General features: G+C 43.7%; 1 protein-coding gene across 1 annotated transcript; it reads right to left on the bottom strand.

Annotated features, from left to right (window-relative positions):
- Positions 1 to 1,453: 1,453 nt before the first annotated feature.
- On the bottom strand, positions 1,454 to 6,747 carry LOC307201282 (C-type lectin BpLec-like). The gene is made up of 5 exons (XM_079950344.1): positions 6,672 to 6,747; positions 5,125 to 5,216; positions 4,208 to 4,348; positions 2,803 to 2,917; positions 1,454 to 1,605 (listed from the first exon to the last, which is right to left on the bottom strand). The coding sequence occupies exons 1-5, from the start codon at positions 6,736 to 6,738 to the stop codon at positions 1,538 to 1,540; spliced, it is 483 nt and encodes a 160-aa protein (XP_079806470.1). The 5' UTR covers positions 6,739 to 6,747; the 3' UTR covers positions 1,454 to 1,537.
- Positions 6,748 to 12,334: the final 5,587 nt, after the last annotated feature.

Consider the following 12,334-nt stretch of genomic DNA (forward strand, 5'->3'; position numbering starts at 1 on the left):
TTCCATGTTAGTTTGGCTCCAGAAAAAAAATCTACTTGCAGCTCCTTTAATATGAGGAAATCATACGAGAACATTACTTGTGAGATACATACAAATGAAAGGATATTAGAGAATCTTGGGGACCACCAGCTGCAAATCAGGGCAGGATGCCTGTACATTCAAAGCAGCAGCAGGGACTAGGGCCAGATATGTCCCTTTAGGTGTTGGTCATCAGGGGGTGGCTTTTCCCCCTTGCTTTGTGTGCACACCCCATTCCACCCCTAGGAGCCTTCAGAAGGGAGCTGTTGCCAGAAGAACAACTGAGGGGGAGAGAAACTGGCTGCCATCAGGGGATGGTTGGTTTCACCAGTTTGACCCCATCCACCAACCCCAGGAGATTTCAAAAAGGAGTTGCTTAATGGACAATTTGTACCGACCTATTAGTAAGCTGTATGCTTTAGTTAAATGTTTAGCTATGTTGGTCTTTTTTTTCTTCATGTTATGTTGCAGTTTCTGGTATTGTTAGTCTAATACTGTACAGTGGTACCTCTGGTTACGAACACTTCAGGTTATGAGCTCTGCTAATCCAGAAATAAGCTGCTCCTAGATGCGAACTTTGCCCCAGGATGCAACCAGAAATCACGCACCAGAGGCATGTGCGCAGTGGGAGGCCTCATTAGTGAAAGCGCACCTCAGGATAAGAATGGTTTCAGCTTAAGAACGGACCTTCGGAATGAATTTAGTTCATAACCAGAAGTACCACTGTATTTAGACTTTGGTTTTTCTGTGAACTGCTTTGAGCAGAGATTTACTTGTGGATATATAAATAAATTGACACTAGACCTCTCCACCTGTCCCTCAAGACTCTCCCGAGGCCACACCCCTCACCACCATGTTCTATGACCTTTTAAAGTCCTTTATGGTGTGGAAGGAATGTGTCCATGAACTCTTGCTTGTCCAAGTCAAGGTTAAAGGTGTGAGTGGCTGAATGTACAAGCATCTTACATAGCTGGGATGTAGTCTATCAGACAAAGGTAAGAATCGGCGCCCATTTGTACCTCTGGCACCATCCACAAGGGGTCTGTGGCCCCAGAAAGGTTTCTTCTGTGGCCCTTGGATCAAAAAAGGTTCCCCACCCTTGGTTGAAAAGCTATAGCAAATCTGGAATTTCATGCAGAGTTCAGAGACATACCTACTGAAACTCTGCCTTCTGTACAAAGGTGAATGAATGGTCAAGAAGAGCCTCTGCTGCCCTCCCTTCTACCCAGCAGCCTAAGGAGACTGAAATCGTTCTACAATAACAGAAACATGCCAAGATATTTATGCATAAGGTAGATAGTTTATTAAGACTGCACTGTGCTGTGGCCATTAATGAAAGGCAGGAGAAGAGAGAGGCCCACACAAGATAATTCTTCTGAGACGGAGGTGGAGGTGGTTGGAGGGTGTGGTTGGGTGTGGAGATGGAGGTGGTTGGAGGGTGTGTTGAATGGCAGATCTCTCTCGCTGCTGTTGAACCAGGCACATCCCAGCAAGCCCAAAGGGGAAACTCCAGTCTTCTCTAGAGTTCGTGCTTGCAGATGTAGGCATTGCGTTTCTTGCACTGAGCATCGTTCCACTGCTTAAAGTCTAGAATGCAAAAAAGAAAAGACAAGGCAGGTGTTACTTCATCTTTCTGGTGCAGATAGGTCAGTGGCTTGTAGAATATTGCCAGCCACCTAGAAATTTTGGCTTTCCATGATTGAAAAGTAATGCTTCTAGTCCTCATACTTGTAAAAGGATTTTTAGGGGGCATGATAGAAAGAATTCTAGGGTTCAAAACAAAGGGAACTAGTACCCCCCAAAAAAATCCAAACTAGTTCTGCTTTCTGAATTATTAAAAAAAAGTGTGAGCACCGCCCCACTATCTTTGTTCTGGCCTCAGCCAGCTCCCAGATGTGGCTTCTTACTTGCAACCAGTCCAGAGGGTAGCTGTGGCTGTCAGCTGCATCCTCCTTAGTCTGCCCTTGTGAAATATACTCGGAGTCAAGAGTGGATTTCATGCTCTTTATTCAGCTCATAGTGGTGAGGAGGAATGGAAGTTCCCCCAGAATGTCTGCTTTATATACATTATTTACACAATGGGCCCCACGTGATTGGCTAATTCCAGGATTCACCTGTAGGCCAATCAGGTTGTGGATTCACTTCCACCTGGAGCTGGATTGGGTGGCTCCTGGGGACCAATCAGACTGCTGCATTCTGAATCCTATTGTTCTAGGACCAATCAGACTGCTGCCTTTTGGATCCTATTCAACTCAGTACATAACACCTTGCATAACTCAACAGGGATTGTGGGGGGACTAGAATTAGTTGGCTCTTCCTGACACTGGCTCAGTCTACTGTGCGCCTTCCTGCCTTCCACCCTGCCAGTCCCAGTGGATGTACTAGCTACCACTGCTTAAAACCCTTTTCATTTCAGGACAATTAACTAGGGATGGTAGGATCTGTCAATTTCAGTTTTCTTGGTTTCTCATTTTTCCACTTTTAAGTTCACTTCCCTGTATTTCCATGCCTAAATTCAGTTTGCCATACTGTGCAGTGAATTATTGTCAAAACCGTTATGAAAATTCACCAGTATTTCACCATGAATTTCTCCTACCAAACCCATTTTTGATATGCAGTTTTGACTGATGTACTGTAGACGTTTTTGCCATTGCCTGGTCTGGTGGGTCAAGAATACAACATGTGAACCTGGTTCAAAACTGTGGCTGTCAGACTTTGCCTGCTCGCTAAGAACCACACTGGGCACACATGTCCTTTTCCAGACCCTGAGAATGGACTGCTTACCCGTGGATCGACGCAGCTCCACACAGTGTTCAGCACTGCGGTAGTTGTCTGGCTGGTTTATCATCCAGGACTTGTAGTTGTAGGTGGATTCATCCGCCCACCTCCATTTCCGGGTCTGCAGAAAAGAGACAGAACAGATCACGTGACACAGGCAATGAAGGGCCCAGAAAGAAGGAAGATACTGTTGAGATGACACCAATGCAAGATTAACTGGATAGGTTGGCCATTGGGGAGCTGTTATCAGCTGTGATGCAGACACCCATAGAAAACAATGGAGAAGCAACATGTGGGAGAGTTGTGAGATAAGGAAGGGATGCCATTACTAAGGAGCTGTGCTGGCTCCTGGTCTGGGTGACCCCTTGGGCAAAGCCACATCCATCACAGACCCCTCTCCTCCTCACCACTATTCCCATCCACTGCCACTTGCCACCTGCTTGTTTTGCCAAGCAGAAAGCCAATGGGCAAGCAGGCAGTGACATTTACTGCTCCTCTTCCTCAACCACCAATATTGCCTGGGTTAGAGTGAGAGGCAGGTGAACAAGCAAGTTGCAGTTATGAAAAGGAAGGACAGGCTTAGGAGGCTTTTATGGATGGGCCACTCCCACTTGGATATGGGCCCTTGGTGGATGCCCAACTGTATCAGGCCTTGTCACCGGCCATGCATATATATATATATATATATATATATATATATATATATATATGCAATTAAATTTTTTGTTATACAACTTAGAATACTCATTTAAACATCCTTAAAATATCAATGACTTCCCTTCTTCTCTTTCCATGGTTCATTTTGCATATCATAAATCCCTGTATATTTTACATAAACTAAACCATTCAGTATTCCATTATTACATCCACCAAAACTTATTTACACTGTTGAATTTTATCTTAATGCTACCAACGTTTTCAAGTGTACACAGTTCCCCACCCCATATATTCAATAAACATTTTCCAATCTTCTTTAAATGAATGTTCTTCTTGTTCTCTTATTGTACTGTACATGTTAAGTCTGCAAGCTGCACATAATCCATCAGCTTAAGTTGTCATTCTTCTTTAGCTGGGACCTCACTCGTTTTTGGGCTAACAAATCCATTTTTGGGCTAACAAATCCATTTTTGGGCTAACAAATCATGGGCCACAGTATTAGCATACATAAATAACCTTTTCTGACACCTGTGAATTTCAGTCTGAGTTATCCCCAACAGAAAGGACTCTGGTTTTTTTTTGGGGGGGGGAAGTATTTTAAAACTTTTTTTTCCAATTAATTATTTCCCAATACTCTTTTACCCTTTTACAGGTCCACCACATATGAAAGAATGTTCCCTCAACCTCATTGCATCACCAGCCATGCTGTGGAGCTGCTACTCGGTGACGATAGCTAGGAATGGAGCAAGCTTACCTGACGGACATCGTGGAGCCCGATCCAGACGTCACTTATTTCTTGCTGGTAAGTGGAGATGTGCTCAGCCACCAAGAGAGTCTCTGCTTTGGTGAGAACAGAGGCGAGGTGGGCCCCACGGCCATAGCTCTGGCACTCAATCTAAACATGGAGAAGGAAAGAGTAGTGGTTTCTTCCCAAGTTATCATATCCCATCAACAGGATTAGTCAGATGTGGCTCACCGGATGGGGGAGAGCCACTCAACTAGCTTCCTGGCAGGTAAGGGTGCTGAGAGTTGTTGGGAGACCTCTATTTCCCTCATACAACAAGAATTGCCAGAGGTGGTCTTCTTGGCAAAATTGACCTGAAAGCTCAGGAACCAAGAAGACCAAAACTTTAACAGAGTGGGGGCGGGATTATAATTTATCTGGGAAACCACTGTAAGCAGATGAAAACATTAGCATGATTCCAATAACACTTGTAATGTAGCAAATACTATGGAGACAATGGAGTGATATAAAATACGGACTACTGAATAACAGGCAGTTGAAAGGGTTGACAAGGGGAAGGTGGGAAGCCCAGAGATTCGAAGGAATCTATAAATATGGATGTGGGTAGTTGTATTGTTATATTCTTATACTAATAAAATCAAATAAAAATTATTTCCACACAAAAAAAGAATCACCAGATATGGATTGACTGATAAACCATTCTGAAAATTACATATCTGTGGTGGGAATAGAATATCCCACCAAGGCAAACTACGCTTGCCATGAATATTTGGTGAACCCATAACTATTTCAAAGTATAGAGTGGACAGGGCCTAAATTTCTTCCTCATCCCTTGTTCCAGCCAAACTCCTGAAATGGGAACTGGGAAGCTGACTTATACAGCTTATATATATATCACATCTGGGTGGCTGAGAAACACTTCTTACCTCAGCCTCGTGCCAGCTCAACTTATTGTCAAAATATGCATAGCAGTTGCCCTGGTTTTGCAGCCACTCCCTGGCACAGGTGTCGGCCTCAGCTGCATGGAGACAAGGGGGTAGAAAGGAAAGAAGCACAAAATAGTCAGCAGATATTCCAAAGCATTTTTGCTTTAAAGCAGTAGAGGCTGGTCCATTAGGGCACTGCCCTCCCAACCTCAGTCTGCCCTTCGCCAGCCCCCACCTGCCTGCCCTCTTACACCCAGTCCAGTAGGTGGCGCGGGCGGTCAGCCTCCTCCTCCCTGGTCTCAGAGTTGCCCCTTGTAGAGCTCAGCAGGAAGGAGGACAGAGGCAAAACTAGCATCCCTTGTCTCTGCCTCTCATTGGCTCTGGATGTACCATTACCTCTGACTCCACCTCCCTTCTGCCAATCCCAATAAGCAGCAGCCACCACAGTATTAAAGAAAGAAAAGCCAGCTTGAGCTACGCCACAGGTGGCATGGACAGGTTGCCTCTGAACATATGCTCAGTGCACCTGTTTGAGATCAGTCCCTATCTCACAAGCTCTTTCGCTTCTGGCTTTCCCAAAAAATGTTCTTTTTCAACCACCTAATTCCGGGCTGGGAGGGAAGCTTTAAGTGACCGGGATTGTTAAAGAATTGGAGCCTGAAAACTTTGTTCATCTACTGCAAATAGAGACGAGGGAGAAATTCAACCAGGTTTGCATTTAAAAGTGAATCCACCCGATTCACATTTTCTCAACCAACGTGCAAACCAAAATTCAGTCATCCTTTGAAATTTGCATTCTTCTGAATTTTTCAGTGCAGTTCTGCAGTTGAGTAACATGTATCAAAAATGCATATACTGGGGTAAAGTATGTGTTAAAATTGCATAGATGAGTGAAAAATAACATACAAAATGCATTACATTAGGAGAAATGCCTTGCAGAAGTGTGTGTGGTAGTCAAAAGTGCATTCAAGAATTTGTTCATTGGGAGAAATGGACACTAAAATATTGATACTTTTTTCATGATGGTTGTTTCCTGTTTTAAAAAAAGGTTGCAAATTGTTGCAGGCATGTAGAGGACTGAATTTAAGATTGGAAAAATGAGAAACTTGCAGAGCCAAAATTGATGGATTTGTCTGCAAACCACCCAGAAACCTCCTCCTAGATTATGATCAACCTTCTGCCCACCCAGAGTCTCTTATTTAAAGGCCCTAAAAGTGCTAAATTGATTCACCACTTTGTCTCTAGGGATGTTACTCAGTGTGATCCATGGAGCAAGCCCAGATTATTTTTTATCCTTGTTAACATGAACCCAGTTCAAGCCACCCCATTCTAAAGAGCCAGAGGTTTAGTAGATTTTAGTGGATTGCTGTTACTTGAAAATGAAACACCTACATTTGTCTGAAATTCTGCTCAATTGTGACTAAGGTTTCTGATATCTTTCTGAAAGACTGAATTGGCCAACTAAAGGCATTTGAAGAAAGTTGCTTTTCAACCAAGTCCACTTCTTAACTGGTCATATAATATCAGTATTTGTAAAGGAAACTCACCTCCCAGGAAAGGGTTGGAGACCAGGATGCCCAGAAGGCATAGGCTGAAATACGTGAAGAGTCCCATCTTCTGGTTGACCTTTGAGATGGGAGGAAGTAGAGATGGGAGGAAGAAGAGTATGTTCAAAAGGTGCATTTAGTGAATACTATACTATACTATACTATACTATACTATACTATACTAATTTCTAAGTTCATCAATGCTTTACTTACTGGCTGGGACATAAAAAAATCATTTGAGACTTCCTGCCACGTTTCCCATAAGTCATAGAGCTGGAAGGGACCTCCAAGGTCATCTAACTGAACACCTTGCAGAGGCATAAGATCCACTACAACATCATCTCTGGTGGGTGGTTATCCAGTCTTTGGTCAAAAACCTATAGCCAAGGAGAGCCCACCACCTTCTGAGACAGAAGTCCTCACCGAAGAGTCCACCATCATATCTCAGAGATTTTGAAAACATTTCGCTCTACACTCTGCAGGAACTCACTCACAAAGACTTATGGATCAGCTCCCCAGAACTTACCTTGTGATGCTGTTCTCCTAGGTAGACAAGTGTGGTTGTCAGCTGAGCCAGGTGCCTCTCTGATGGTCTCACCTAGTCTGGGCAGCTGTTATATAGACCCCCGACAGAGGTGGTGCAATACCAAGATGAGCAAGATGCTGCAAGGAAATCCTGGTCCGATGCCTTCAGTTTTGCATAATTTAAGGCCAAATCAGTAGAATGTCATTTGTTTCACTAGCCTTGAGCATTGCAGAAAGGGCATCAACCTCTCCTTCATTTTGATGGGGAAAAGCATATTGAAGGGGGGAGAGAATTTTGAATCTATTTCCTTCTGAAGAGGAAGAGGAAGAGGAACCATATTCTTAATCAACCATCAAAACACTTGTTCGCAGTCCTTATTGCCTATGCCCCTACCCACCACTGCCATGCGGCCCTTAGAAGGTTACCTGGTAAGAAATGTGGCTCACGTTTTGCTACTATGTTATACCAGCCCCCGAGGCAAGTTTGCTCCAGAAAGGCCACGCAAAGGGATCAGGATCTTGCCTCCCACAGGACTGTACAAGGGTCCCCGATTATAAAATCATAGAAAACGGGAGATGCGTAGCCGCTCTAGCAACATATCTCTATTTCCTCACATCCAGAAACACAAGAAGGGCTTTCACTCTTGCTAGAAGCTCAGCCTTGCCCTCACCAGTTCTGGAAGGCTCCTATAGAAGAGTCTCGTATGCACAGAGACTTTACACCTGCCCATTAGGAAGCCCCGAACATATATTTTTTAGAGGTTCTTATTATGTTGAGATCCATAGAGACACCATTGATCCTTTGCTGAAAGGCTCACTGATCTTTCAGACAAGTCTAAACTTAATTCTCTCCTCTTAGGCAAAGATCACAAGACGACCTGGCTGGTAGCAAGATTCTGTGCCCAGATTTGTAGGCACAGATCATTCTCTAGAATAAAATAGCTTACAGTGGTACCTCGGATTAAGTACTTAATTCATTCCGGAGCTCCGTACTTAACCTGAAACTGTTCTTAACCTGAAGCACCACTTTAGCTAATGGGGCCTCCCGCTGCCGCCGCGCCACCACCGTGCAATTTCTGTTCTCATCCTGAAGCAAAGTTCTTAACCTCAAGCACTATTTCTGGGTTAGCAGAGTCTGTAACCTGAAGCGTATGTAACCTGAAGCATATGTAACCCGAGGTACGACTGTACTAGGGAAATGATGAAGTCGCCCTTTGGGGTGCCTCAGGGTCGATTTTTTATGGTAGCCCAAATCTCTGTTGTACGGGTGTATGTATATATCTCAATTTTAACTCATGAGCTATTGCTGCAATCTGCTCCGATTGTATATTTTATCTTTATGAACGCTGTTTTTATTGTGTTATGTTACGTGAGCTGGTCTTTGACTGTAATAAATTGTCTATCTATCTTGCCTCCCTTACGGGGTGGTTGTGTACACTCTAATAATATAATTAATGGTTCTGCAGCCAGGTGGCACCATTCTTCTGTTGACATTAAGCAGCTCTGACCCAATACGCTGCCTGGAGGAGCAGATGATCCAGGAGACGCGTGTGCATGTCCTTGAGCTCTTCCTAAGAAGAGCAGCATCAAGGAATCATCACTACCAGTGTCTGATGTGTGACATTTAAAACATGAAGTGCGTAGTTACAATGACCTAATGCTCTTCACATCCTGTTCAGGTAAACACAGCTTTCAGATGCCATCTTAGAAAGCGGAAATATCACCATGTCCTCCTGTCCCCCCTTTTTTTTTTCAGGACAGCCCCTGTTTTCTGGCTCCTTGCTAAATCACTGCCCATATTTTGTCCCTATTTTGCTGGGGGGGGTTTTCTGCAGCAGAGGGGAAAGGTAGAGAACCCCTTAAGAAAATCTCCTAGCTCCATCTTCTGACCGTCTAAGTTTTATCCAAACCATGCTCTGCTGTAGCCTTGAAAAAAATGATATGCAAATAAAAATCTTGATATTTCACAACTAAAACCTTTCATCTTAAACATATTGTTTAATTGGGATAGATAAAAAGAAAGGTTTTGGTTGTGAAATATCAATATTTTTACTGGTATTTCAATTTTTCAAAAAGATTTGTTAGAAAATAAGGTTAAAGGGACACGGATGGCACTGTGGGTTAAACCACACAGCCTAGGACTTGCTGATCAGAAGGTCAGCAGTTCGAATCCCCGCGACGGGGTGAGCTCCCGTTGCTCGGTCCCTGCTCCTGCCAACCTAGCAGTTTGAAAGCAAGTCAAAGTGCAAGTAGATAAATAGGTACTGCTCCGGCGGGAAGGTAAACGGTGTTTCCGTGTGCTGCTCTGGTTCTGGTTCTGGCTTAGCCATGCTGGCCACATGACACGGAAGGTGTACGCCGGCTTCCTCAGCCTATAGAGTGAGATGAGCGCCACAACCCCAGAGTCGGTCACGACTGGACCTAATGGTCAGGGGTCCCTTTATCTTTACCTTTAAGGTTAAAGTACCATCTAAAATGTAAAGCTTGCTTTTAGAGTGGCACACAAAAGATGAAAAGGTCAAGTCGGGAATGATACACTGGGCAAAGGACTTGGGACATAATATCCAGATGGCAGATTGGGAAAGGTTTTGGAAATCAGATTTGAAATTTACGGCATGTTGTACATTGAAAGAAAATTATATAAAAAATGATGTACCGGTGGTATTTGACTCCTACAAAGCTAGCAAAAAATGTATAAGACAAATTCAAATATCTGCTGGAAATGTAAAGAAAAAGAAGATACCTTTTATCATATGTGATGGACTTGTAAGGTAATAAAAGCTTTCTGGGAGATAGTATATAATGAAATGAAAAGATGCTTAAAATAATCTTTGTTAAGAAACCAAAAGCATTTTTCTTAGGAATTACAGGTACCGACATACCAAAGGAGCAGAAGATACTCTTTATGTATGGAACAACAGCCACCCAGATGTTATTAGCCCAGAGCTGGAAAGAAGACAAAGTCCCTGCCAGAGAGGAATGACAAACCAACTGATGGACTATACCAAGAAGGCAAAGCTGATCAGAAAACTCAGAAACCAAGAGGATAAAAACTATAAAAGAATGGGAAAAAATTGTAAGTTACTTAGGAGATCACTGTAAGCAGATGGAAACAAGAGCAGGATTTTGATTCACTTGTAGAGGAAAAAACACTATGGACAATAAGGTATGATATAAAAATTGAAGTAGGGATGAATATGCAGTTGTAGATGTTTAAAATAAAATTCCATGGAGGGGATGGGGGGGAAGTCTCAAGACTCAGAGAATCTCCTTATACAGATTTATTTTTACCAGTTTGTGTTTATTAGTACTCTGTATTGGTAAAACCAATAAAAATGATATTAAAAAAGAAAGAAATACAAATAATAATGAGGAGCTGTCACAAAAGGTAAGGAGACGAGCCCCCTTCTGCTTACCCCCGCCCCAGTCTTTTGTTGCAAATTGGGGGCAACATATACCCTTTAAAAACTTTCGCTAACATGCACGTGCATGGCATAGAAGATGTTACCTTCCCTTCCCAAAGGCACATGAGGTTACCACTTTGCTGAAGCTAAGCAGGTCTCAGTTCGGACAGTGAGCGGATGGGTGACCACCTAAAAATCACATGCACTGCACATTGGGTTCCATGGCAGAATAAAGTCAGAGGAGCATAGTCTGTAGGTCCATAATGCAGCCACCTTGCTTGTTGAAGTAGTCTGGGTGTGGTCCCTGCAGAGATGGAATAAATACCTGCAAAAATTGCTGTATGCTACCTTGAGTTCCCTTGAGAAAATGTGAGCTATAAATGAATTGAATATCAAACTGGGGTGAAGGGAGAGAGAGAGAACACTTCAGATTGAAAAATAACATGTCAGGCTACAGAACAGACTAATTTCTTTTCCCGTGATGTGAAGACCTTCTACATGCAACATGCAGGGATTTTATTTTATTATTATCACTTTCATGGAAGACGACCAGTCAGCTACCTGGGATGTAAAGCTTAAGAAAAGGTTTTTATGGTTGATATTGAATGTTCTTTCCCCATCCAATTTGGGTACAGATTGAAAAGGCCAGACATTTTTCAATACACATTGCCCCATCTAAAAAATAATAATTAAATGCACAATGTCCTTTCTGCAGTGCTGATGAACAGCGATAAAAGCCGCTTTCCACAAGTTCAGTCTTCGGTTATGCAAAACTGGATACTCTGGGCCAGGACTTCCTCAAAGCAATTATCTCACCTTGGTATTACACCATCTCTGCCAATGGCCTATATAACAGCTGTCGAGGAAAGGTGAGACCATCAGAGAGAAACCCGGCTCAGCTTTGACCACATCTGTCTACGCAGGGAAACAGCAACACAAGGTGAGTGGCTGGGGAGATGATCCCCAAGTCTTGATGAAAGGGTCCCTGCAGGCAGCAGATCAAGGGTACAGATGTGCTTACAGCCTAGGACCCTCATACCTACGGGACCGTCTCTCCCGGTATGCCCCACAGAGGACCTTAAGGTCCATAAATAGTAACACCCTAGAGGTCCCGGGCCCTAAGGAAGTCAGAATAACCTCAACCAGAGCCAGGGCCTTCTCAACACTGGCTCCGGCCTGGTGGAACACTCTGTCTCATGAGACCAGGGCCCTGCAGGATCTGCTTTCTTTCCGCAGGGCCTGTAAGACAGAGTTGTTCCGCCTGGCCTTTGGCTTGGAATCAACTTGATCCCCTCCCCCTCTTTCCTTTTCCCTTTCTCCTTCTGTGATGGAACTCCTATTTGATTTCAATCAATTCTTTTATACCTGGTGTTAGCCGCCCTGAGCTGGGGAGGGCTGGGTATAAATAAATAAATTACTACCACTACTACTACTACTACTACTACTACCTTTGAAGGGTTGTTGATGCATAGAGAAAGTCATTCAGGGGAAACATCTGGTGGCAGTCAAAAGCTGGAGTCAAAAGTGGGTGGGGGTTGCAGCATTCCCCATCTCTTTCTCTGCCACCCCAGCTCTCCCTCCTCTTCCTACTCAGCTTTGTGGGTAAAATGTGATCAAACCTGGGCCACAGGATTCCCACCGCAGACCTAGAGTGTGGGGAACTTTCAAAGACTGTGAGATGAGACGATGGGTTCAGGAAGGAGGTTCTTGCAAGAAGTTGTAGCAGCAAGCGCT

Source organism: Podarcis cretensis (assembly GCF_951804945.1).
Source record: "Podarcis cretensis genome assembly, chromosome: 13".
Lineage (NCBI taxonomy): Eukaryota > Metazoa > Chordata > Lepidosauria > Squamata > Lacertidae > Podarcis > Podarcis cretensis.